Below are 25,558 nucleotides of genomic sequence, written 5' to 3' on the forward strand. Positions count from 1 at the left end.
GCCTCTCCTCTAGAATGAAATAGCAAGGAGCACTGGTTCACAGAGCTCATTCTTTGATGCAACAAATAATGACAACTAACATTTACTACATGCTTACTGTGTCTCCTTTGCATACATCTCATGTAATCTTTTCAACAATTATATGAAATAGGTTGCATTATCCTCACTTTTCAGATTTAGAGTCTTGCTTAGGATCATGAAGCTAGGAAGTAACCGAGTTGGGCATTCAAAATGAGGCCTGCAGACTCCACAGGTGCATCTTGTGTTAGGTGCTGTGCTAACGACAAGCAGGTTAAATGGACAAGAGCAGAGATGAAAAGGAAACAAGTTAGAAAAAAAGGCTCAGGGTTCCTCTAGAGCTGAGGAAACAAAAATTATTCCTTTATGGCCTAGAATTCAGAAGAGCTGGTTAGAAAACTAAGTAAACATCAGGAATGTGTAACTAGAGTTGAGGAAGAATAAAAAATGTAGGGTTTTGATTTATAAGAAGCTGATATATAGTTCTTTATAAAATACATTTTGATTTTTATGCTTAGAAAAGACTTTAAGATGTGGGTCTAATTTATTAAAAAAGAAGCCCAAGAGGATCTGATGAAGTTTTGGATGTGAATATGCTTCAAAAAATACATGGGTGTAAGGAATAATAATGGGAAATTACACCCTGGTTGCCTTTCAAAATGTGCTTTATCGGGTATTTGATAAATTGTACTTGGTGGTGTTATTCTTTTCATATAGAGTCATGTCTGAAGCCATTAGTTTTTTCCTGTTTTGTCGAGGACAGTAACCTGAGTTGAGAGGTACCTTACTAGTTCTAAAATCAATCCTGAATTAGACTAAAACTGTTGCAGATCCTGAACTAAAGCAGAAGAATTTATTTTTCTCTAGCTAAAAATGAAACAAAGGGTCTTCATAAAGATGTTGGACCCTGTGATCACCGAGAAATGGCTCATCCTCTGCTTCCAGCATCTGTGTCAGTCACAGCTCCTCTTGCTGTGAGCACCAGGGGCACGGTGCAAGTGAGCTTACAAAGAAAAGGAGTTTTTTTGGTGCACATAACTGGGAAGTTCAAAGTATGGCAGAATACAAAGGCTAACCCATGTCGAGACTCATTTGCTCACTCTCCCCACCACCTCTGCTTGCCTTGCAGTGGGCTTTGAGCTCAGGTGGGCCCCCTCCTGGTGGTGCTCCCTGGCAGCTCCCTGCCTGCACTGTGTCCCACATTATAGTCCCACCCAACATGTCCGGTGAAAATGAAAGAACTCTTACCAGAGGATGATAAGTGGATGCTGGTCAGACAAGAACAACCCATGCCCACCACAGAATATTCATGTGGAAATGCAGTGCTTGGACATGGTACTAAATGAAGAAACTAGCCTTGGGCATGTTTAAATTCGAATCAGTAGAAATACTCCGCAAGAGTAATTTCACGTTGAAGGACTGGATTTCATAGAACATGACAGATTATAACTTTGAGCATCTTAAATACAATAATGGGTATCAAGGAGGTTTTCACACTTCGTTGATACTGTTTTGTGTCCCTTCATTTGGTTTCTTAGCACTTGCAGTTAGTTTTTAGGTTTCAGGAAAGGAAAAACACAATGAGAGTTCAGAGGAGGAACAGATTACTTGATGCTTAGAGACAGGAGATGGAGAATGGGATCAGAAAGATCAGAGCACAAGAAAGCTGCAGGCTTCATGGGCCATATGCGTACATGTTCTGTCACAGCTAGACCAGGGTAGCATGGAAGCATTCATCAACAACTACTGAATTAAACTGGTATTAATCTAAACTAGACTATTTTACATTAAGGCATTAATTGAAATAACCAGTGCAATCACGATGAACAGAACTCAAAAAAAAAAAACTTAAACAAGGGAATTAAAATGGTACACTAGAAAATATCTAACACAAAAAAAGGTAGTAATGGAGGAATAGAAAAACAAAGAAGCTACTAGAAGATCAGCTATTGCAAACTGAGGGATAAAAAACTAAGACAGATGCAGATATGGGATTCAGGAAACAGATGGTGCAACATAGGAGAGAAGTCAGGGAGATGAAGGACAATTCCAGGATAATACCTCTGCGGCAAGCCTATAATCAGTTAGCCCAGATGTAGGCAGGAGAGTAAAGGTATCTGGGAGGAATGTCCCCCAGTGATTTTTTTAAAAAAAGGAAAAAGAAAACAATCGTTGAATATCTATGTATTTGAATATGCCCAGAGATTTTGTTGACTTACAGAATTTGAGGATGAAGTAGTAATTAATCTATAGAAAACTGAGGGAATGGGGGAAAAATGAGGCAAATTTTTTCCTTTAGGTCTTCTGAGTTTCAGGGTAAAAGTAAGACTAAAGTAAACATAATCTTTGTATGCCACACAGCTATGAATCCATAGTCAAAACAATGTAAAAGTCGATCATTGATCGAACCCAAAATGGAGATTATAATCATATTGTAAAAAGGCAGGTTAAAGTGAGTGTGTAGTTGTGTGCACATGGGGGAAAGTAAAATAATTAAATGCTAATTTTCCATAATTAGAAGTCAAGCAGTAATATCTAAAACTGATAGTAAAAAGAACAGCAGTATAAGCATATTACCAGAAATAGAAGATAAATTCCAGAACAAAATGCTAAAAGAATTTAAAATATTTGCCTCATGGAAATGGAAGTAGAGAGAGATGGGCCATCTACACTTTAAGCCTATCTTTTTAAACTATGTATTTGGGTGGCTTTTTTTTTAATGACAAAACACAACAAGCCACTAAAATGGCTATAATCAAAAACAGATGATAACAAGTGCTGATGAGAATGTGGAGGAACTAGAATCCTCAAACATTCATGGAAAGAATGTAAGATGTTGTGACCACTTTGGAAAACAGTTTACAAGTGCTTCAAAAGGATCAATTTAGAAATACAATATGACCCAGCAATTCTACTTCTAGGTATATACCCAGAAAAAATAAAAACCATATGTCCACACAAAAACTTGTACATGAGTGTTCATAGCAGCATTACTCATAATAGCCCAAAATTAGAAACAGCCCAAATTTTCAACAGCAGATGATTGGATAAACAAATTGTGGTATATACATATAATAGAATATTATTCAGCCACAAAAAGGAATAGTGATACAAGCTATAGCATGGGTGAACATCCAATACATACTAAGTGAAAGAAGTCAGCCACATATTATATGCTTCCATTGATATGAAATAATCAGAGTAGGTAAATCTATAGAAACAGAAAGTAGATAAATGGTTGCCAGCAGCTGGGGAGAGGGGAGTAGATGGGGAGTGACTGCTAATAGGTATGGAGTTCCTCTTTGGGGTGATGAAAATGACCTGGAATTAGATAGTGGTGATGGTTGGACAACTTTGTGGATACACTAAAAACCACTAAATTGTACACTTGTAAAGGGTGAATTTATGTGAATTATATCTCAATTTAGAAAACAAAGGTCAAACAACACTAACAAAATAATCCATCTAGGCACTTCACTGATGAATGGATCCCCTTATGACAAAGAACCTTCCACTTAATTGCTCTACTGAATCTACTGAATGGGCTCATCTACTGAATGGGCTCTCACTGTCCCCCCAGTGGGGTGGAGGTGACATAGAAAACAAGGGTAGTTATTTTCTGGATGTAGAATCTCCCTCAGCGTTTTTATGCTCTCTTTGTCTTCTTGTCCAGCACATCCATTACTAAAATTCTTGCCTGTTCAGCCTCTTCAGAGGTCCAATAAAGAGGAGATAGTTCACATGGTGAGGTGACGGACTCCCAGGGAGGCATTTTCTTCTGAACAAACGGCCTCCTTCCCTTTCCTGTCGGGCAGGGATTACTTGCTCTGTTAGTTTGTAACGTTCTCACTTTACCACTACTCCTAACCCCTTAACAATGTGCACCTTTTGGGGAAAAAAAACCTGTTTTGCAAACTAAACATATACAATTTTCATTTGTCAATCACACCTCAATAAAGCTGGGAAAATAAATAAATAAATCAGGGATGGGGGAAAACATCTTGAGTTACTTGGCACACTGTCCACTTGGGACAGACAGCCTGCTCTGGAGGAGCCATTTCCCATTATACGGCAGTGCTTCTGCAGGCTGCTATATTCAATTTTGCCTCAGTGTTAATAGTTGGATATATCACTTCTATTTTTACATCCGTTTTTCCCGTTGTACTAGAGTGAGATGGTGGCAGTAGCTGCAGATGTCCTCAGCTCAGTTTGGAAGACATGACAGATGTGTCTCTTTTCCCATCTCAGTGTGTTATCTGAATCTCAGCCTGAAAATGCCAGAACGCTCATGTCCTCACTCCAGTCCTTCCAACCTGAAGGTTAGGGACTCTGCCTTCGTGTTCATGATTGCACTGAATAATCACTTCATAGAGTCATACGTGTTTAAGGATGGTAATATTTTAGGACTGTTGTGCTAGTGTGATATATTATATTAGCTGTCCTTGGCCTATAAGCTCTAAAATTCTCAATATATAAATTATTTTTCTACATGTAAATGGTTAAGTCTTAGAATCTACATTGACACTACAATTTTAAGAATAAATTGGTCTTCTAAAAAATCAGTCACTTTATAATAAATCTTCATAATCCAGAGTATATTAAGTAAGCTGGGAGTAATCAAAAGTCAGGGGCATGTGGGATTCTCTTTATCCCCCTTTCTTTCTTTCCATTATATTTGAGTCCTCTAGATTTCATAGTTGCTGGTGAGGTGCTAGGCAGCGTCAGCGCAGCTGCATGGATGCCCCCAAGGGACAGCTCAGGGCTCGAGAGCCAGTAAGAGACAGCAACACGGGAAGTAGAGATCATGTCTGTTAAAGTTTGCGTGGAAGCAGTCCGTGCGGGGAGGGGCAGAGGTGTGCTTGCCGCCCAAAGCTTTCCCAGGTAATCTCTCCTAGGATATTCCCCCCATCTTGGGGTCTGGCCTTCAGGCATCCATGCTGCTCTCAAGGACAGGCTCCCACTAATCCACCTCTGAGGTACCATCCAGAATGACAATTCAGTCTTTGAAAACGCAGCATGTGAGGGGCCATTATTCCCATCTTGGTATGACCTTTTCCCCAAACCTATACCCTCTTCCCATCCCCAACTGCCTGGCCTGTGGAAAGCCAAACTATTTTTGCCAGATGTAATTACAACCAATGAGCTTAGGTGCTCTTAAGAGATGTTTCTGGGCTCAGGCAAGCTGAGGTGCTGTTTCCTTTTCAGCCACAGTGCTGCTGAGAGGACCAAATGCTCACCAGCTCTTACTCGGGTACCGCCAGTGTTCGTCTGTGTGATGACCCTTAAACTGCTTCCCCAGCAAACCACTCTCCTCCCGCCACCTTCTTTCTGATAAACATATGCATTCTTTGCATTTGTTGACAGTGAATAGAGTTTGAGGAGTCTTTCTAGTTCAAAAGGCAGTTTGTCCTTAAATAGAGCCTTTGCACATTTCTGTCTAGAAACTTATGTTATAGCCAAGATGCTTGAGTGCCCCTCACTGTTGATTGCCATTATTTGAAAAAGGACGGGGAGAGTAAAATACTGTGGGCAAAGAGTGATAGAATCTTGGGTGCTAAAGAGGTAATTCTAAAATAATAAAACTAATTTATACTGCCATATCAATTTATTATCCAAGAAGTAACTACTGTTTCCTTCAAATTTTGACCTGAGGAGAATTAAGTGTATCTATTGATAATGCCACTATTGAAAGTACTTGGGAAATCCTCTTTTAGAATTGCCTTGAGAGCCCTTATCACCTTTCTCCCACTAAAGGTTTTTTTTCTTTCTACTCATAAAATTAATACACACTTAGTGTTCAAGTGGAGAAAAAAGCAGACAACACAAAAAAAGGTATAAAGGGCAAAGTCAAATACCTGTAATCCTACACTTAGATTATCCTTTTAGTGTAATCCTTTAGTGTAAGTCTTTCCAGATTTTTTTCCATGCACATTCATGCACTCTGAATATCTATTAACAGAAAATTTAAATATTTTCAACAGCAGAGATTAATGTAATTATGGGAAGCCTCTACAGCTCAAAAAAACCAAACAGTTCTCTAGAATAATACAAATAGCAATTCACTGAGTATAAAAATTACAAAATGAGATAATGTTCAACTTGACAAGAAATCACGAATATGCAAATCAAAGTAACAGTGAGATCCCCTTTATTGCCCACCAGATCAGCCACAAAAAAAAAAAAATTTATGATGTCAAAGTCCAAATAAATTGGAGAATTCATGCTCTCATATAATTCTGGGGAGAACATAAATTCATACAATGTTTTCAAGGGCAATTTGACAGTACCAGTTTTTTAACTATGCTTTTCCTTTGATCTAGTATGTATCTCCTTCTAAGAGTCTATCTTACAGAAGTGCTCATATATACAAATATCTGTACAAGAATGTTTATTTCAGTTTGGTTTGTAATAACCAAAAATGATCAGACAGATCTACATAATGATCAGTAGGAGAAAGTCAAATTATAATAGTATGGCACCATGTATTTAAAAATAATTCTAGCTACCTGTAAGTAAAAGGCATATTTTAAAATCTAGAAAAAAACTCCACCAGACTATTACCATCATTACTCATGGGAAATGGGAATAGGATAGAAGTTATTGGAAAGGACTTCTGTATTCTACTCCATATTATTCTGAATTGTTTGAGTTTCTGTAATCCTGTATTTTACATGTACTATTTTGAAATCTGGAGGAAATAAGACTCAGACAAAAATGATTTGGAAAACAATTGGAACCACATCTAGCAAGATAGGTGACATCATTTCTCAAAAGGTATACTGGCATTAGCGTCACAAAGGAGCCAGTGACTGGCCACAGTTCACTCTTTGGTCTCAATGAACCTCTCAAGCATCCCAAAATCTCTATTTAAGTAACCTAAGTGTCCCTTTGACTTAGGATGACTTCTGAGTGGACAGATTCCTAGTAACGAAGAAATAGATCCACATGACCTTCAGACCCAGGGCATGGGAGCCTCCTTAAGTCTTGGATATTTCACTACACACTTCTGATAGGCTTTTTTTCTTTAGTCTTTCTAAAGAAATGATTTCTCTACAAAACATGTTATTTTATACAGCGTCCCTTGGAAATATCAGAATAAATGTCAAGGCTGCACTGTTTCTGTTCATCACTCAAAAGCACAGCAGATCTTTTTTTTTTTTTACTCCCCCCTGGAGGGGGTGTACTGTTCCCGGAAGTACTGCAATACCAGGTCGATGCATGGAGTGGACGGAGCAAGCTCCTCTTCCATATCCCTGCTCCAAAAATCCATTTAATATATTGTCCTCAGATAGACGATGTATCAGATATTAAACTGTTAAGAACAGATACTACACTTGATCTTAACCAAAAGGCCGAGAAGCGATAGTACAACAGATCTTCAAAGAAACTTTCCTCATGTTCAAGTTTTCTTTCTGAATGGGTCTGCTCATATATCTCAGTTGAACTCTTCAAACCTCATTCTCCCATTAATAATATGTTGAATGACCCAGACGTTGCTTTTGCCACATCATATTATGACTGAAGACCTGGAGGAGCTGTCAAAGGGGCCAGGCCACAGGTGATGCCTCCTGTTTAAGTGCTTTGTGTTTCACACACTTCCTTACTCACATACCTCCTATTTGAACAGACGTGAGTGGAATGGCTCATGACGGATGTAGAAGTCCTTTGGACTGAATTTTGTCCCCTCCAGAATTCCTATATTGACGCCCTAACTCCCAATGTAACTGTATTTAGAGATAGGGCCTATAATGATGTGAAGTTAAGTGAGGTCATAAGGATGGAGCCTTAAGCCCATAGGATTAATGTCCTTCTAAGAAGTGATACCAAAGAGCTCATTCTCTCTCCGTGCACACTCAAAGAAGAGGTCATGTGAGCACACAGCAAGATGTGGCCATCTGCAAGCCAGGAGAAGAGGCCTCAGAATGAAACCTACCTTGCCAACACCTTGATCTTGGACTTTTAGCTTCCAGAACTGAGAGAAACAAGTATCTGTAGTTTAAATAAGCCACCCAGTCTGTGGTGTTTTGTTATGGTGGCCCAAGCAGATTAACATGTAAGAAAGCAAATGAACATGCTTTAGAAGTGACCTCCAGTGAATACTGAAAAATCAGCTGTTCTGTGAAGAGAAAATAATCAGAAGTGAACAAACAGGATCAGCCTAAATCACCTTTCTGGTGAAATATCTCAAAAGTTTTACATATGGTTTAACTGTAATTATCAGTCCCAGTGGCTAAGGGCAGATGATGACCTGAGTTCTAGTCCTGATTTAGCTATTAACCAGCAGCTGCTTTGGGCAAATGGGTCATTATGTTTGGGGCTCAGGCCATACACCCAAACATGATGTGTCTGGAGTGCATGATCTCTGAGGCATCTTCAGTCTCTGAAATTCCTTGATTCTTACAGATTCTTGAGAACGTGAGAATTCTATGGCTAAAGTTGAAAAAGAAGGCACTACTCTATGCCAGGCATTGTGCTGGACTCGTTATGCACTATCTCACGTGCTAGAACAACCCTGTAAGAGCGTGCCCCTTTTAGAGAGGAAGAAATTATGTAAACAACCTTCTCAGAATCATTTTGGCTGGTAAATTGGCAGAGCCAGGAATTGACTCTAGGTCCGTCTGTCTGCCTGACTCTAACATCTGTGCACTCTCCATTATACCACTCTGCCTGTTGATTTGGTCGCAGTTTGCCTAACCTAGGCTCTCTCCTTTTTGGCTTTTCAGCACTGACTTTCCTTGTCACTTGTCATGACAAACAGGCTTCTGTAATTGCTCCAGTTCGCTAGGCCTTCAGAAGCTGCAAAATCTTGCAAAGGCACTGCCTGCTTTGTGAAGCACAGGACAGTCCCACTTAAATACAATAACCCATGTGCAGGCAGGCCTCCTGCTATTGCACTCCACTTTCTTGTACTTTGCAGATATTGCTTTTTTTTTTTACAAATTGAAAGTTTGTGGCAATCCTGTGTCAAGCTGATTGACACCATTTTCCTAGCAACATTTGCTCACTTCATGCCTGTGTCACATTTTGGTAATTCTCACAGTATTACAAATTTTTCATTATTATTATATCTTTGATTGTGATCTGTGATCAGCGATCTTTGATGTTACTGTCATAACTGTTTTAGGGTGCCATAAACCACGTCCATATAAAATGGCAAACTTAATCAATGAATGTGTGTATGTGCTGACTGCTCCACCATCCAGCCATTCTCCTGTCTCTCACTCTCTCCTCGGGCCTCCCTATTCCCTGAGACACAATAATATTGATATTAGGCCAGTTAATTACCCTACAGTGGCCTCTAAATGTTCAAGTGAAAGGAGAAGGCACATATCTCTCACTTTAAATCAAAAACTAGAAATGATTAAGCTTAGTGAAGAAGGTGTATCCAAAGCCGAGATAGCCAAAAGCTAGGCTTCTTGCACCAGTTAGCCAAGTTGTGAATGCAAAAGAAAGTTTTTGAAAGAAATTGAAAGTACTACTCCGTGAACACATGAATGATAAGAAAGTGAAACAGCATTATTGCTGATACGGAGAAAGTTTGAGTGGTCTGGATAGAAGATCAAACCAGCCACAACATTCCAACTTAACCAGAGCAAGGCCCTAACTCTTCAATTCTGTGAAGGCTCAGAGAGGTGAAGAAGCTGCAGAAGAAAAGTTGGAAGCTAACAGAGGTTTGTTCATGAGGTTTAATGAACAAACCATCTTCATAACATATAAAATGTAAGGGGAAGCAGCAAGTGCTGATGTAAGTTACCCAGAAGGTCTGGCTTAAGATAATTCCTGAAGGTGGCTACAATAAACAACAGATTTTCAGTGTAGATGAAACAGCCTTCTATTGGAAGAAGATGACTTCTAAGACTTTGATAACTAGAGAGAAGTTAATATCTATCTTCAAAGCTTCAAAAGACAGGCTGACTCTCTTGTTAGGGGCTAATGCAGCTGGTGACTTTAAGTTGGAGGCAGTGTTCATATACTATTCCAAATATCCTAGGGCCCTTAAGAATTATGCTAAATCAACTCTGCCTATGCTCTATATAGAACAACAGAGCTGGGATGACAGCACATCCATCTGTTTATAACATAGTTTATTGAATATTTTAAGCCCACTGTTGAGACCTACTGCTCAGAAAAGAAGATTCCTTTCAAAATATTACTGCCCACTGACAGTGCACCTGGCCACCCAAGAGCTCTGATGGAGACGCACGATGAGATTAATGTTGTTTACCTATGCCTCTTAACACATCATCCATTTTGTAGCCCATAGATCAAGCAATCAATTCAACCTATGAGTCATATTATTTAAGAAACATATTTCATAAAACAGTAGCTGCCTTAGGTAGTGATTCCTATGATGGGTCTGGGCAAACTAAATTGAAGATCTTCTGGAAAAGTTTTACCATTCTAGATGCCGTTAAGAACATTCATGATTCATGGGAAGAGGTCAAAAAGTCAACATTAACAGAACTTTGGAAGAAGTTGATTCCAGCCCTAATGGGTGACTTTAAGGGGTTCAAGACTTCTGTGGAGGAAATCACTGCAGATATGGCAGAAATAACAGGAGAACAGAATTATAAGAATTGGTGCAATCCCAGGATAAAATTTTAATGTATGAGCAAAGTGGTTTCTTGAGAAGGAATCTTCTCCTGGTAAAGATGCTGGGAAGGGTGTTGAAATGATAACAAAGGATTTAGAATATTACATGAACTTAGTTGGTAAAGCAACACCCGAGCTTAAGAGGATTGACTCCAATTTTGAAAGAAGTTCTTCTGTAGGTAAAATGCTATCAAACATCATCACATGCTACAGAAAAACTGTTCCTTAAAGAAAGAGTCCACCAATGTGGCAAACTTCATTGTTATCTTATTTTAAGAAATTGCCAGCCACCTTAACTTCCAATCACCACCCTGATCAGTCAGCAACCAATAACCTAGAGGCAGGACCCTCCACCAGCAAAAAGATTATGACTCGCTGAAAGCTCAGATGATAGTTACCATTTTTAGGAATTAATTATTTTTAATTAAGGTATACACATTGTTTTAGACATAATACTATCGCACACTTAATAGACTACACTATAGTGTAAACATAGCTTTTATATGCAGTAGGAAACCAAAAATTTCATCTAACTCACTTCATTACATATTCACTTTCTTGCAGTGATCTGAACAAAACCCACAATATCTCCAGGGTATGACATATAGCCCTAAAAACAGTGCCTGGTACATGTAAGCACTCAATGCATCTTGGCACTCATTAGTAGGTCCCTATGTGTCTGCTTACCTGAACTGGACAGTTTAGGGGTACCAGGTAGCATGTACCAGGAGTTTGCATCACTCACCATTATGCAGAGTAGGCATGACCTTGGCTGGGTACACTACTGGAAAGAAACCCGGATCCCACTGCCATTCAATTCTAGCATTTTCCCATACAGAGCAAGGAGCTTGACTGCAATGGACAGTCCAGTCCAGACAGCAGAAGTTCATGCACAGATCACTTTGATCCATTCTTATCATTGAATGACCAAACTTGAAAGAGAGGTGGACCACTCCTAGAGACCATGACCAAATCATCTTTTCACTTAACTTCTTTAAATAGGGGCCTGAACTGCTAACTAGAGAGGCTAGGACAAATATAATTCCCCTTTTTTAACATCGTCAAACTAGCCCTCTAGTTTAAGGAGAGAAAAAACACTCCTCCTTCCCTGCCTAACAAACTGCTACACATCCTCGAGGTCCAGCTCAAGAGTTCTTTTGTGGCAACCCCAATGCTTGCTGCAATGCTTGGCATATAATAAAAGGCTGTCCTGAAACAAGGAAGGAGCCCTAGTTTGTTCTGGGAAGGTAACTAGTGTGTGTGGAAGAGTCACTTAACCTCCTTGAGCCCTAGAGTTCTCAGGAAACTAGAGGGTTTACAGGATTCCTTATATTCCTTAAATTCTACACTGAATATGCCAAGAGAAAGGATAAATCTCAGATACAAATGCTCTTTTTTAATTATTTGAAAAAAAATTACCTAGTTTCCTATGTTGAAAAGTATCCTTAGATTGTTTTACCTGAAGTCATAGAAAGGCCAGGCCAAAAAATATTAGTTAGGAGAGGTACATGACATCTCTGAAATTGGCATCATAGAATAAAGAGAACCAAAATGAGGCTCTGAAATAGCCATATTAACCTTAGGAATGATATCAATAAGTGGATATGATATCTGTGCAAACTCTGCTGACTCCGGCCAGAGAGAAACTGAAGATGACAAAAAGTTCACTGACTATAAAGGACAGAGGACAAGGTAATTGCTAAAGAGACTGATCAGCAAGGCACAAGACATCTGTCATGCCCATGGGGGACCATATTAGCTCTATTATATTACTTCCACATCAGCAGACCACCTCATTTACTAGCTAATCAGGCAGAATTAAGTATTTTAAATTATCTTTCTTAATCCTGCATATGATCAGTTGAAAACCCAGGGCTCTAAAAATCTAATTGTAACTGCTTACCAGAAATGTCATCTTCACTTTGAGGAACTGAACCAAGGCCAAATACAAGACTGTTTTTTCCATTTTCCTGAAGTATTGGACGTGCCTGTCAGAACTGGACGTGCATGTTGATATGCCTAGTACTAGAAAATACAGGGGTTCCCAAGGGGACTTGGGGGTCCCTGGCTCTGTTTCAGAACTCAACTATGGCCAGAGACTAAAAAGAAGCAGTGGTACTGGAGACGAGGGGCATGGAGGTAGAAAAGAAAATCTAAATCTAGATTTAGAGTGTTCTGTGGGCCTAATTGAAGGGACAGGAATTAGTCCCTCTCCCAATAAGAAGGGATGGTATGAGGTTCCATGTTGATGATATGTGCTCTGTGTGAATAAACTGTTAGTGACATGAATGCCAAGTGTTTATCTGTGTAAGTAAAAGGTACTACAGTGGGACAGAACTTAAAGGGGCAACTAGTCACTCACACCTCCTCCTCCTATTTCCACTCCTTTAAAAACTAAAGGAGTGCTGTATGCTATGGTACAACCCCTGAAAAAGCTATGTGATTTGGGGAGAGCAGGTCCAGAGGTTAGGTGAATTATATCTCCTCTGAAAGATTCTTCCTTCCTTGGTCAAAACAAACCAAAATTGGGACTAAAAAGAACATGGTTACATTTGTTAGATGACTGCCCCATGACCATCTGTTCTCAGGTATGAACATAGTTTTAGTCTACCTGTCTGCTTACTCTGCTCTTTAGCTTCTAGTTTTAGCATGTGGGAATCTACCTATGTAAATTATGTTGTAAGTGAACATAATTTGCATCAAGTACATTTACAACTTAGCTCAGTAGTCCCGAGGCCAATCAGATTTCCTTCCTTCCTCCCTTTTTTATAAATTCAGAAATATTTCAGTTATACTGAAAAGCAGAGAGAATAGTATCATGAACCCATATTCATGGACCCACTACCCAACTTAGTTCTTAAGATTTGGCTCTTTCAGATAGTTTTTAAGAAATAAAACATTACAAACACAGTGTTACCTCTTGGCTTAACATGTCTAGTGCTATGAAAATTCAACTGTAGCTTTTAGAAACACATTTGAATAGAAGAATAGTATTATTCTGTAAGAATTTCTCTTGATGTTTGCCATTCTGCAGTTTTACTACAGTGAGTCCAGATTGAAATTTATTTTTATTTATACTGCTCATGACTCTGTTCTTCCTGAATTTTAGTATATGTGTTTTTCAGAATCAATTCTGAAAAATTTTCAACATTCTCTTTTATTATCACCTTTCTGCTATTTTCTCAATCATTCCTTCTGGAATCCCCATAAAGCATATATTAGACCTTCTCTTTTTATTCCTCATGTCTTTTAAAACTGCTCGAGTGAAGGTTACTAGGGTTTTTCCCCATTAAATAACAAGAGAATAAGAAAGGAAGATAGGAATAGAGAGGAACTACAAACATAACCAGAAAACAAATAATAAAATGGCAATAAATACATATCTATCATAACTACATTAAATGTAAATGCACCAATCAAATGACACAGAGTGGCATAATGGATAAAGAAACAAGACACATCTATATGCTGCCTACAGACCTAAAGACATACATAGATAGACTGAAAGTGACCAGATAGAAAAAGATATTTCATGTAAATAATAGGGAAAAAAGAAGGAGTAGCAGTACTTAGATCAGACAGAATAGACTTAAAACAAAGAAAGTAACAATAGGCATAGAAGGACATTATATAATGATAGAGGGGATATCCAACAAGAGGATATAACAATTATAAATATCTATGCACCCAACATAGGAGCACCTAAATAGGTAAAACAAATATTAACAGAACTAAAGGGGGAAATAGATGGCAACTCGTTCATATTAGGGGACTTTAACATGACACTTACATCAATAGATCAGACAGACAGAAAATAAATCAGGAAACAGAGGCACTGAACAACATACTAGATCAGATGGACTAAACAGACATCTACAGAACATTCCATCCAAAAGCAACAGGATACACATTTTTCTCAGGTGTACATGGAATGTTCTCCAGAATAGATCATATACTAGGCCACAAAAAGAGCTCAAGAAATTTAAAAAGATTGAAATTGTATCAAGCAACTACTCAGTATGAAAATGGAAATAAATGGTATAAAAGTAGAAATAAATCACATGAAGAAAACAAAAAACCCACAAACACATGGATGCTAAACAACGTGCTTCTAAATAATCAATGAATCAGTGAACAAATCAAGTAATACATGGAGAAGAATGAAAACAAAAATACAACAGTTCAAAATCTGTGGGATGCTGCAAAAGATTCATATGGAACCACAAAAGACCCCAAACAGCCAAAGCAATCATGAGAAATAAGAACAAAACTGGGGATATTACACTCTCTGACTTCAAGCCATACTATAAAGCTACAGTAATCAAAACAGTATGGTACTGACACAAGAATAGACCCATAGATCAGTGGAACAGAAGAGAGAACCCAAATGTAAACCCACACATACCTGATCAATTAATATACAATAAAAGAGCCATGAAATACATTAGGGAAAAGACAGCTTTTTCAATAACTGGTGTTAGGAAAACTGGACAGCTACATGCAAGAGAATGAAACTGGATTACTGTCTAACTCCATACATAAAAGTAAACTCAAAATGGATCAAAGACCTGAATGTAAATCATAAAACCATAAAACTCTTAGAAGGAAACATAGGCAAAAATCTCTTGAACATAAGCATAACCAATTTTTTCCTGAACACATCTCAGGCAAGGGAAACAAAAATGAACAAGTGGGACTACATCAAACTAAAAAGCTTCTATACAGCAAAGGACACCATCAGCAGAACAAAAAGGCAGCCTATAGCATGGGGAAATATATTTGTAAACTATCTGACAAGGGGTTAACATCCAAAATATATAAAGAACTCATAAAACTCAACACCAAAAAGACAAATTAATGGGATTTAAAAATGGGTAGAGGACATGAATAGGCATTTTTCCAAAGAAGAAATAGAAATGGCCAACAGGCATGTGCAAAGATGCTCCACCTCACTAATCATCAGGGAAATAAAAGTCAAAACTACAATGAGATATGATCTCACACAGTCAGAATGGCCACTAGAAATAACAAGTGTTGGTGAAGATGTGGAGAAAAGGGAACCCTCCTACACTTTTGGTGGGAATGTAAATTGGTGCAGCCACTGTGGAAAGCAATATGGAGGTTCCTCAAAAACTAAAAATAGAAATACCATACAACTCAGTAATTCCACTTCTAGGAATTTACCCAAAGAAAACAAAATCCCTGATTCAAAAAGATATATGCACCTTATGTTTATTGCCACTTTATTTACAATAAACAAGGTATGGAAGCAGCCAAAGTGTCCATCAATAGATGAATGGATAAATAAGGCATGGTATATATACACAATGGAATATTATTCAGCCATAAAAAATCCTGCCATTTGCAACATGGATGGACCTAGAAGATATTATGCTAAGCAAAATAAGCCAGTCAAAGAACTACAAATACCATATGATTTCATTTATTTGTGGAATATTAAAACAAAACAGGACAGGATGAACAGGATAGCAGTAGACTCAAAGACACTGAGAAGTGACTGATGGCTCTCATGAGGGAGGGGTTGGAGTGAGTGGGTGAAGATGGTGAGAAAAAAGGGGCACAAAAATTCTCAAATAGAAGTTGGTCATAAGGATGGTAGTACAGCATAGAGAGTATAGCCAATCATTCTGTAACATATTCCTATGTTAACAGATAGATAGTAACTGCACTAGTGGGGGTAAGGATTTAATAATATGGGTAACTGGTGAACCACTGTGTTGTATACTTGAAACCAATATAAGATTATGTATCAACCATACTTCACTAAAAAAAATTGCTGTATATTTTGAAAAATTGAAATTAAAATTAAATAAATAGGGTTTTTTCAGAGTCAGAATCCTGAGGCCGTGTGTCACCTTTTTCTTGGAGCATCCTGGTAGTTCCAGGGTTGAAAGAAAAACGACCTCTAGAATTAGAACAGTCCTTTAAGAAATGGAAAAGACCCCTGTAGGGAATGATGGCAAAACAGGGACACGGTGGTGTAATAAGACAGTCCCTGGCCACAAAGAGCTCAAGTCTAGAAGACTGTGTAGCCCCACCATGAGAAGCGCTGTGATGGGGGTGCATCTGAGGTGCTGTGGAGGGCAACTCAGGGGCCTACTGGCTCGGGGAGCCCAGGGACCTGCTCTGAGAGGGCAGGGGAAGGTGGTGAGCTGCAGGGTAAGTCAGCATGGTGACCTGGGGACAGGCACATCCATTTTGGGAAGTGACTGATCTACGTGATAGAGAAGCATTTGGAGCACAAATATATCCTTCATCTAAAGTAAATAACATTTGAAGGAAGCTCTTTTGCAACATGATGCTATTTCGGATATCTACCCTGTCACCTGGGCCTTAGACACTAACTTACTCCTGATAGACATATAGCCTTCATTTAACTAGACACTCTCCCCCTGATGACGTGACAGATCAGCCAGTATGTGATAAATTTGGGTTATGGGGACCCAGATTACTAGGTAGTCCAGCCAAGACATACACAGTTGGTTGTGAATCATCCACACAACAGCCTTCAGCACTTAGACTCACAGAACAATTGCTCAGTTCCTTCCTTCGTTTTCTCACTGTGGACCTGGCCCAACACCCAGGAGTAAAGCAGCGACCGTAAGGAAGCAGAAACATAAATAACCCAGAGAACCCTTTTACAGCAGCGCCTGCCTACTGATTCTGTGGCCTAACAGCTCAAGCAAAGAAGATATAAATACAATATTGTGCCATGACTAATTACTCAAAATTTTGTGCATCAGCAGAAGTGGAACCTGTGGTTGGTGCTAATATTATCAAATGCCTTTGCTGTTTAATAATCTGGTAACTGTATTATTTAACATGCAATTTTCACAGAGAACAATGATTTTATTTCAAGTACCTCTCACTGAAATAAAAAAGCAGCTGTTAGAAGATGAACATTTGGCAGAAAATGTTGTAGCAGAATCTTTTGTGAGATACTAAGTCATACTGGATTAACTGTTTTCTGTCTAGAATAATGGAATTACAGAGAAAAAAGACCGCTGACCACAGAAGGCAAGGCCAGTCTTTAGAACCCAGTGAATCACTAACAGACATTTTAGTTTTAAGCACCATTAATTCATCAATATATAAAGTTATTTATACACAAAGCTTCCATTAATATTGCCTGAAGAATGGGCCTTTTTTATTTCAGTTTTAGCTCACACTTAGGAGTCTACTTCTCTTTCATTAATAATAGAATTCTTTAAATCATAAAGTAAACTAATCGACCACAGACATTTTGGCCAGAATACAGCTTTTAACTAGTTTTAAGTCTCCACAGCACAGTCTCTGTGGCCGGCCAGACAGGAGAGCAATGAGGGCTGTGACTGAGAGTGGCGCCTGCTGAGCACATGCCAGCCTTGCCCCTGAACCTGAAGAAGGGCTGGGGCAGCCCACTGGGCTCCTGGCCTCATGGCCACAATAGACACTCTCATGTTCTTCAGGCTGGCCAACCACTGGTCAAACCTGGACTGTACTAGAGAGAAAGTGACATCATGGCATGGCTGCTGGGCACAGCCACTTCCAGCCAAAGAATATTATGACCTACTATCAAGCTGCTTCCATGTGGCCATATTGAGTCAGGAACATTTTTCACATTATATTATAGCTGAAACACAGAACTGTCCTTTTTTCTAAGCTATCAAACAATGTTCAAAGCAAAGAGCTTTACCTTAACCCCAGTTCCCGTTCCCGGAGTGAAGTGAGTGATGGGTAAAGATTAAAAATGGAGGGTTTTCAGAGATAGCTGAGGATTGTTTATAGGCTAAGCCCAGGCTTGAGCTGAGGGTGAAATGAGATGCAGAAAAACCATGGGGTCAGATGTCCGCTCTGTATTTTGGTTGCTAATATGAGACATATATCTACATTTTTTACATGGGTATTTTGATGCAAGTGCTAGCTCAAAAAAGCTTCAAAATGCCCTGTTTCAATCCTGGTGTAACCATCTAGCCCAGGACCCATCAAAACCCACAAGCTGAGAGTAAACCCTGAGGCACTGAGTTGGGTCCCAGATGGAGCCTGCAAATGACCTCTGTCAATATGGACCATTGGCTGAGTTGGACCAGGAGCCATTTGTGACCAGTAATGGAGCCAAATCAGTCCCTGTGCTGTGCACAGCCGTGTCCATTCACGTGGGAAGGTTGCGATGAGGATCAGGCTGGTGATTTCTTTTGCCTTTGCCTGAATTTTAGATCAAATTGAAGTGATACATGTACTATGATCATCTGTACTCTTACATCCTACAAGTGGTTGCTACTTACAGGGTACCAATAAATGAAGATTCTGGCAGTTCTGGGATGAAGGTTAGTAGAGTTTTTATGTTCTCTAGTAGATGAATTTTAATCAACATGTTGAAAATTGTAAGACCAGTATCATTTTCTAATACCATTTATAGTCTTTTTGGGCAGTGAAATGCCGCCTTGAACATATATCGGCCTCAGCTTAGTTTGATTTTGCAGTCGACCCCTCCCTCCATCGATCCCTCTCTGTTTTCATCCATCTAAATCCAAGGAAGCTTTAGCACAATAAACCTCATCTCAGATGGAAATGCATAGTTCAAGAGAAATATTGATGTCAAAGAAGAGAAGGCACACCAATTTGTGTCAGCAGTTGCTGTACATTAAAGAATGGAAGGAGAGTTGAAAATAAAATTAGAACCAATATTCAGAAGTCCCCCGCTTCTTTTTTTCCCTGCTGTGACATGAAGGATTGACTCCCAGCTTATATACCTAATGTAGTTCGGGTTTTTTTCTGCTAGATTTTTTTTCTCCATAAAATGTTACATGCTTATCTTTGGCATCCAAAATTAGATCTTTGCACCTTTTCCATTCCAAACTTAACAGAAAAGTCAGGATAGGAAAAGGCAAAGTTTTCCCCTCATCTTCCACACCCATCATGTTTGCAGAATAGAAAGGACTCACTCCTGCTGTACCAGACTGACTAGTCCAGCCGCTGTAAGTAGCTGTGAATTCTTCCTAAACACCAATTCTCTCTACCATGGGTGTTACCTCCAGGGTTTCTTTTCTTTTTCTAAAGCTGGAAAATAAAAGGTTGATAATGAACATCTCACACATGTTCTGTTGTGCAGGGTGTTCCTGAACACTCATGAGAAGAATTCTTTAATGCACATCCGAAAGAGTGTTCTCCCCTTTAAAGTAGTGACACTGGGAAGCTTCATCCAATCAAACTGTCATTATCCAGAACCTTTCTGGAGCTCTTTATGTGAATTTCCCTCAGAGTTGGTACTGTTCTTGATATCTGTCCACTGTTTTTGGCCCATGGTGGAATTCCCTATCTTGATCCCCGACCTTAGTCACTAGGCTTGGTTTTAAATGATTCACTCTTAGCAGAAATAAATTCCTTAGGATAGTGGTCCTCAAAGTGTGGCCTTGGACCAGCAATGTCAGCATCACTGGGGAACCAGAAGCACCAATCCTGAGCCTCACCCCAGATTTAATGGGTCAGAAGTTCTGGGGTTGGAGCCGAGCAATCTGCGTTTGAACAAGGTGTCCAAGGCGATTCTGACACGTTCTAGTTTGAGAACCACTGACTCAGAGATGAAAAACTGCCTTCATTGAGAATATCTGAAGATGTGCTAAAGATTTTGGAAAGTATTCCAAAGAAGAAATTTCAGAATCTTTTTGAGCCAAGTCGGAGTAAATGGATGGCCTCTCCAGAGGACAGCCTTAATGAAGAGTGGCCTGCAGCTGAGGCACCCATTTCTGCCACCAAGCCATTTGGCTTCCAACAACTTCTCACGCTTGGTTTCAGGAAAAAGAAAGACCTACCCTACCTACCTCCCAGGATTGTAATGAGATTCAAAGTGAATCACATCTACAAACATGCTCCATAAACCAGAAAGTACCGTGAAAAAGTAGAAGGCAGGTCATTCTACAGACATGATTCTGGTAGTCTGAGCATTATGTCAGGGCAAAGAGTTGGAAAAAGGCCTTATTTATCATTTCTTTTGCCAGACCCACCTTTTGGTTGATATAATGACTGATATATAGTCATTGGTGGTTGTGTCTTAGATTCTGCCTTTTCAGTCCACCAATTTATCAGGTGTTAAGAGAGGAAAACCATTGCCTGATAGGTGGCTACGAGAGGCTGGAAAAATAAACCCATTTCCAGACATACTGTTTTCCGTGGCAAGCTTTGTAATGATCAGTAAGGACCATCTGTGCATGTGGGCACTGAAGCTCACACACTAGCCGTGAAAGGTCTGTACTGAAACCACTCATTTCAGCCCTGTACAAGGAAGTCACGACCTTCAAGCAGGAAGCTAAGTGCCACTGCCACGTAGTAATCACTGCAGAGAGGAGCAAAAAGGAAATCCCTCAAGCAAACCAAGTCTACAGAAACCAAGATTTAAAAACTAGAACAGTTAAGGTGTCCGTGCTTGAGAAGAAGTGGGTGGATTCTTACCTTAGAGGTTAGCCTTCACAAACAACTTCACCATAGGCATTCTTAAAGAGCAAGCTCCTGGTGAATTTATAATTTAACTTAAAAACTTTACAGACTGTTAAGTGAACCTATGTGGGCAGGAAGGAAGCTAAATCTGTTGCCTTAGTGCTCACTGGGAATGCAGTTTTAGTAATAGAGAACAGTTCCCACTAGGCAACCATCAACTTCACTTTCCACACAAAGTGCCAGGTAAAATCAAGATATTAGGTATGACTCTAATTGGTTAATTATGATTAAACTATTGGTTAATTATAGAATTAGAAAGTGAAATGATTTTGCTAAAAACTGTGTACTTGTTTAACTCATCTACAGAAAGTAGGTAAGTGGTTCCTAAGCCTGGGGGTAGTGGGGAGAAATGTGGAGTGACTGTTAACAGGTACAAGGTTTCTTTAATGGGGGGTGAAATTTCCTAAAATTTAACAGTGGCAAGGATGCTCAATCCAGTGAATATCCTAAAGAATATTGGATTGTATACTTTAGTGGACAGACCACATGGTATGTAAATTATATCTCAACAACGTGGGTTTTTTAATCAGATAGGCAATAAATTGTAGAGCCAGGAAAAATATAGTGTCTATTCTAGACAGAAATAAAAACCACATCACAACTTTGCTGCATGCAGTTTCATATTTGATTAATATGAAATAGTAGTCTTTTAAAAGACATTAAGATGGAAAATATTTGCTTTTTCTTTTAATCACAGAGTATTTAAAAGCAGACTATCCTAGGCTAATAATTGAGATTCAAATGTAATAAATTAAGGTGGCTAACAGTTGAAGCCAAAGTAATGGACACTTACGACACAATGATTTGCCCATATTCCCCACAGATTTATTCAGAATAAAAACATCAGCACTTACACAGTAATGATAAGGAAACTGGATTCTCACTGTCCGTCATGGTGTTTCTAAACTGATCTGGTTAGGGAAGGCTGGAAGGAGGATGAGATTGGAAAGGATGTGATCTCACCCTGATGACGTACATATGTGCTGATAAGAGGGGACAGAAATGTTCAGATTTGACCTATGAAACAGGACTCTTTTGTAAGCAGCACCCTACCTCATGGTGTGTTTATCAGACAGACCACTCAGTTTTGTCTGCCTAAGAGAAAACCTTCCTGCCTTTGGAAGACAGGCCACACCACGTTAGTTCTAATCTCCTTGTTCAAGTCCTCCTCCCAGGGCCTGGGGCTTGCCCCTGGCTCACTGGTGGCCACAGAGACCGCAGATGGAGGTAATGGGAGAGGAACTGCCTGGTAGATGTAGGAATTTCTGGCTCAGTGGAAAGAAAACAAGAATCTACCAACACCTGCCTTGCTACCAACACTTGCACTTTGGAGACTGCTGGTTAGAGCTTCCTAAACGTGCTGGAAGATCCTGACTGGGCCACTGGCAATTCTTTGGTACAAGAGGCTTGTCAACCTTTTCCTCATTAGTCACCCATCCACCCGAGGAGGCTTTTAAGATATTTTTTTCCTAATTGCCCTCTTCTCCCATGAAATTGTAATACCACAGATATTCTTGCTCTCTCTCTCTTTTTCTCTGCTCACACTTTGAGTATGGCGGGTCAGTCACATGGACAAGATGGATCAGGTGGCCCAGTGTTCATCGCTAACCAGGATAGGACATGACTTCAGGCTCCAGCATGGCTGGAGGAATGTCCTCCAAAAGCATGTCCCCACACCGTATGTTCAGCTTGCCTGCTGTCCTCTGGGCTTTGCCACCACCGCCTCCTCATGGGCAGCTGCCCTCGCCCAGCAGCTGGCTTGCTGTGGTGGAAAACAGGGCCCTCCGTCAAAGCAGCAGGGCAGGTGTTGTGTGTGCACAGCTTTCCCTGCCAGCAGGTCACCCTCTTCCCATTTTGCCTCTTAGCCCAGCCCAGCTCTAAGCTTCTCTCAGAAGCCCCTTTCATTGTTCTCCCTCAGTTCCTTCAACCCAAATGAAAGCATAAGATTTACCAGGTTTCCCCAGCTGTGCACTGGCTAGAAGGATCTTTATACTCGTCACTTACATTTCTCTAACCTCCTACTCAGCCTCTTTTAAGGTCTCATAAAGTATCTCCCCCGCCCTCACAGAGGGATAGGTTTCAGAGACCCTGGCCCCTGCTAGAGCTCTCTGCAGCCTGGCCACCTTTGTAATCACGAGCTACAGGACACTGGCTTCTCCCTCATCTGCCTCTCCCTGGCTGTGAGAGAGCTCCCAGTGCCTCACCCTTCCACTCTTAGCTGGGAGCAGAAAGCCAGTCTCAGCACAGACCCCCTAGTTAGGACCCCTAGGACCATGCTCGGGGACCCAGACCCTCGTTGGGCCCCCTGACCTAGGCGATGGGCTTTCATTTGCAAACACCTCAGCAAATTAAGGGGCATCTGCGAGGATACCATCTAGTCTGCCGCACCTTTGATGGGTACCTGCTCTGCTCCGGGCTCGGGGCGAAGCCTTTCACACGCATTATCTAACGCAGTTTACAATAGCCCTCCTTATTAGGTAGGTTCCCATTTTATAGAGAAATAGATACACACAGGTTGAGTAACTTTTCAGGGTGACAAAATCAGGACTTAAACTCAGGTCCATCTAACTCCAAACCATTTACTACATTGTCCCAGGTGAGAAAACATTGTTCCCAGGTGAGAAAAACATTGTTCCGAGCTATATACAGGGAGGCCTCACTGTAGGTATAAAGATAATGAATTTGCCATTCTAGAAAGATGACAGCTAACAGAAAGGGGAGAAGGCAGGATTTAAAACCAGGTTTGTTTGTTCCCTCTGTGCTGCTTCCTCAAGGTTCATGATGCTGTGTCTCCTGTCAGTTCATGATTAGCCCTTTAAGGACAAAGAATGACTTTTACTCTCCCAGGCCCAAGCAGATGTTCACCCCTCAAGCTCCTACAAACAGGGACCATTCTTAGAACCTGGAAGCAAGAGCAAGCAAGACCTGCCACCAAGCCTGCATGGGGGTGGAAAGTAACAGGGATCCTGGCCACTTCCCAGTTTTCTCTCCCCTCCCTGAACCCCTTGCAATATTCTTTTTTATGAAGAAGAAATAGTGCACTGACTTGGAATTTAGTCATGTTTCATCCCATTTGCCTTTTCCCTGGTCTCTAAAACCACAAGCCTGGTGGAGGAATTCTGGCCCACAGTGTAGGCTTTGAATAGCTTTGTGTAGGGAGAGGTTTGAAAAGAAAGGAAAGTTGTATCTGCTCATCAGATGGAATGCATTAAGACATCGCAGAGGAATGCAGGAGCTTTAACTGTTAGGGTCCCCCGGCAGTTTGGGTGGTGAATCACCCAGCGTGGGTACAGATTCCTGACAAATGAAGCCCGTGATGACATCATTCTTGCAAGATTGTCTGGGATCTGTTGTAGCCGCCTGACAAGCTCTTACCTTAGGGATTTTCATCACATGGGTTTTTCCCAACCACACTCAGTATCCATCATGCCTTCCAACCCACCCACTTTTCTGTCACTTGGAATTTGGCAGACTAGGGCTTTCACAGGCCTGTCCCACCGTCTTGCCTCCTACAGAGCACTCGTGGGACAGTGTGTGCCCTCGGCTGGTCACTCAGCACCCATCCACCTGACGGTCCTCCCTTCAGTCAGCACGTATTTGAGCCGTGAGCCTGGCATCATGTCAGTCTGAAGGAGAAGTGATGCAGACCACAGAGGAAGGCAGGGCCGTCTAGGAGCATGTCTGATCAGGACACTCATGGGACTGGGGAAAACACAGTACACTGAGTACAGTTCCAGTCAATAAATAAGTGATTTTGCAGGGAATACCTGAGTTGAGTCTTAGAAGGTAAGAGTTAGTCTAAGGAAGAGTCCAAGCTGAGGTATCTCCATGAATGAAGACCCTAAGTTCCATTCTGAACAGGAAGAAATGGGAGATGAACCCAGGAAGGTGGGCTAGGGAGCCTCATGTGCCTCGCTGAGGAGCTCACGTTTTTATCCTAAGATTAGAAATGTTCAAAGGGCGTTAGGCGTGAAGGGAGGTGGCCAGATTTCCAGCAGTGCAGAAGACGGAAGGGGCAGACTGGACGCAGGAAGACGAATTAGGAAGTTAAGGGGGTCCTCTAGAAGCAGGGTGGGCATGAAGTGGGGCGGTGGGGGTAGGGATGGAGAGAGAGGGCCGATCTGAGAGCTATTTAGGATTCGAACTTGGCAGCTGCTGATTAATTCGGTATGTGGGTGGGGATATCCGGAAGACGCCCAGATTTTCAGCGTAGAGGTGCCTCATACCGAGAAGATAAGTGATCCATGTTCATGCAGAGCTGTGAGTTCACTTTGGGCCTATTGAGTTGGAGTTGCCTCAAGAGACACGAGGCTGGTTGAGCAGACTCGCAAGCATTCAGATATATGAACCCGAAGATAGAGGAGAATCTGGGCTAAAGATACTGACTTAGGACTCATCACTTTTATAGCAATTGAAACTATACCTGCACAGTAGTTGAGACACTCAGTAAATC

The 25,558-nt window shown here is 40.6% G+C and overlaps 1 protein-coding gene and 1 non-coding gene across 7 annotated transcripts in view; one reads left to right on the forward strand and one right to left on the reverse strand.

Annotated features, from left to right (window-relative positions):
- The window catches only part of RBKS (ribokinase), a 102,839-nt gene that overhangs the window by 58,178 nt on the left and 19,103 nt on the right, over positions 1-25,558 (forward strand). Inside the window, exon 8 of one of the 6 annotated variants that reach the window (XM_073215094.1) lies at positions 886-25,170. The exons of the other annotated variants lie outside the window; for them this stretch is intronic. Coding sequence (XP_073071195.1) covers positions 886-996 — 111 coding nt within the window. The 3' untranslated portion in view covers positions 997-25,170. Of the gene's footprint in view, positions 1-885; positions 25,171-25,558 lie in introns of those variants that run through there. 6 annotated transcript variants of the gene reach the window in all.
- Positions 7,192-7,382, reverse strand: LOC118970754 (U2 spliceosomal RNA). The gene has a single exon (XR_005058841.1). It is a non-coding gene; the product is annotated as a U2 spliceosomal RNA (small nuclear RNA).

The sequence above is a fragment of the Manis javanica genome, chromosome 1 (genome assembly GCF_040802235.1).
Source record: "Manis javanica isolate MJ-LG chromosome 1, MJ_LKY, whole genome shotgun sequence".
In the NCBI taxonomy this organism is placed as follows: Eukaryota; Metazoa; Chordata; class Mammalia; order Pholidota; family Manidae; genus Manis; species Manis javanica.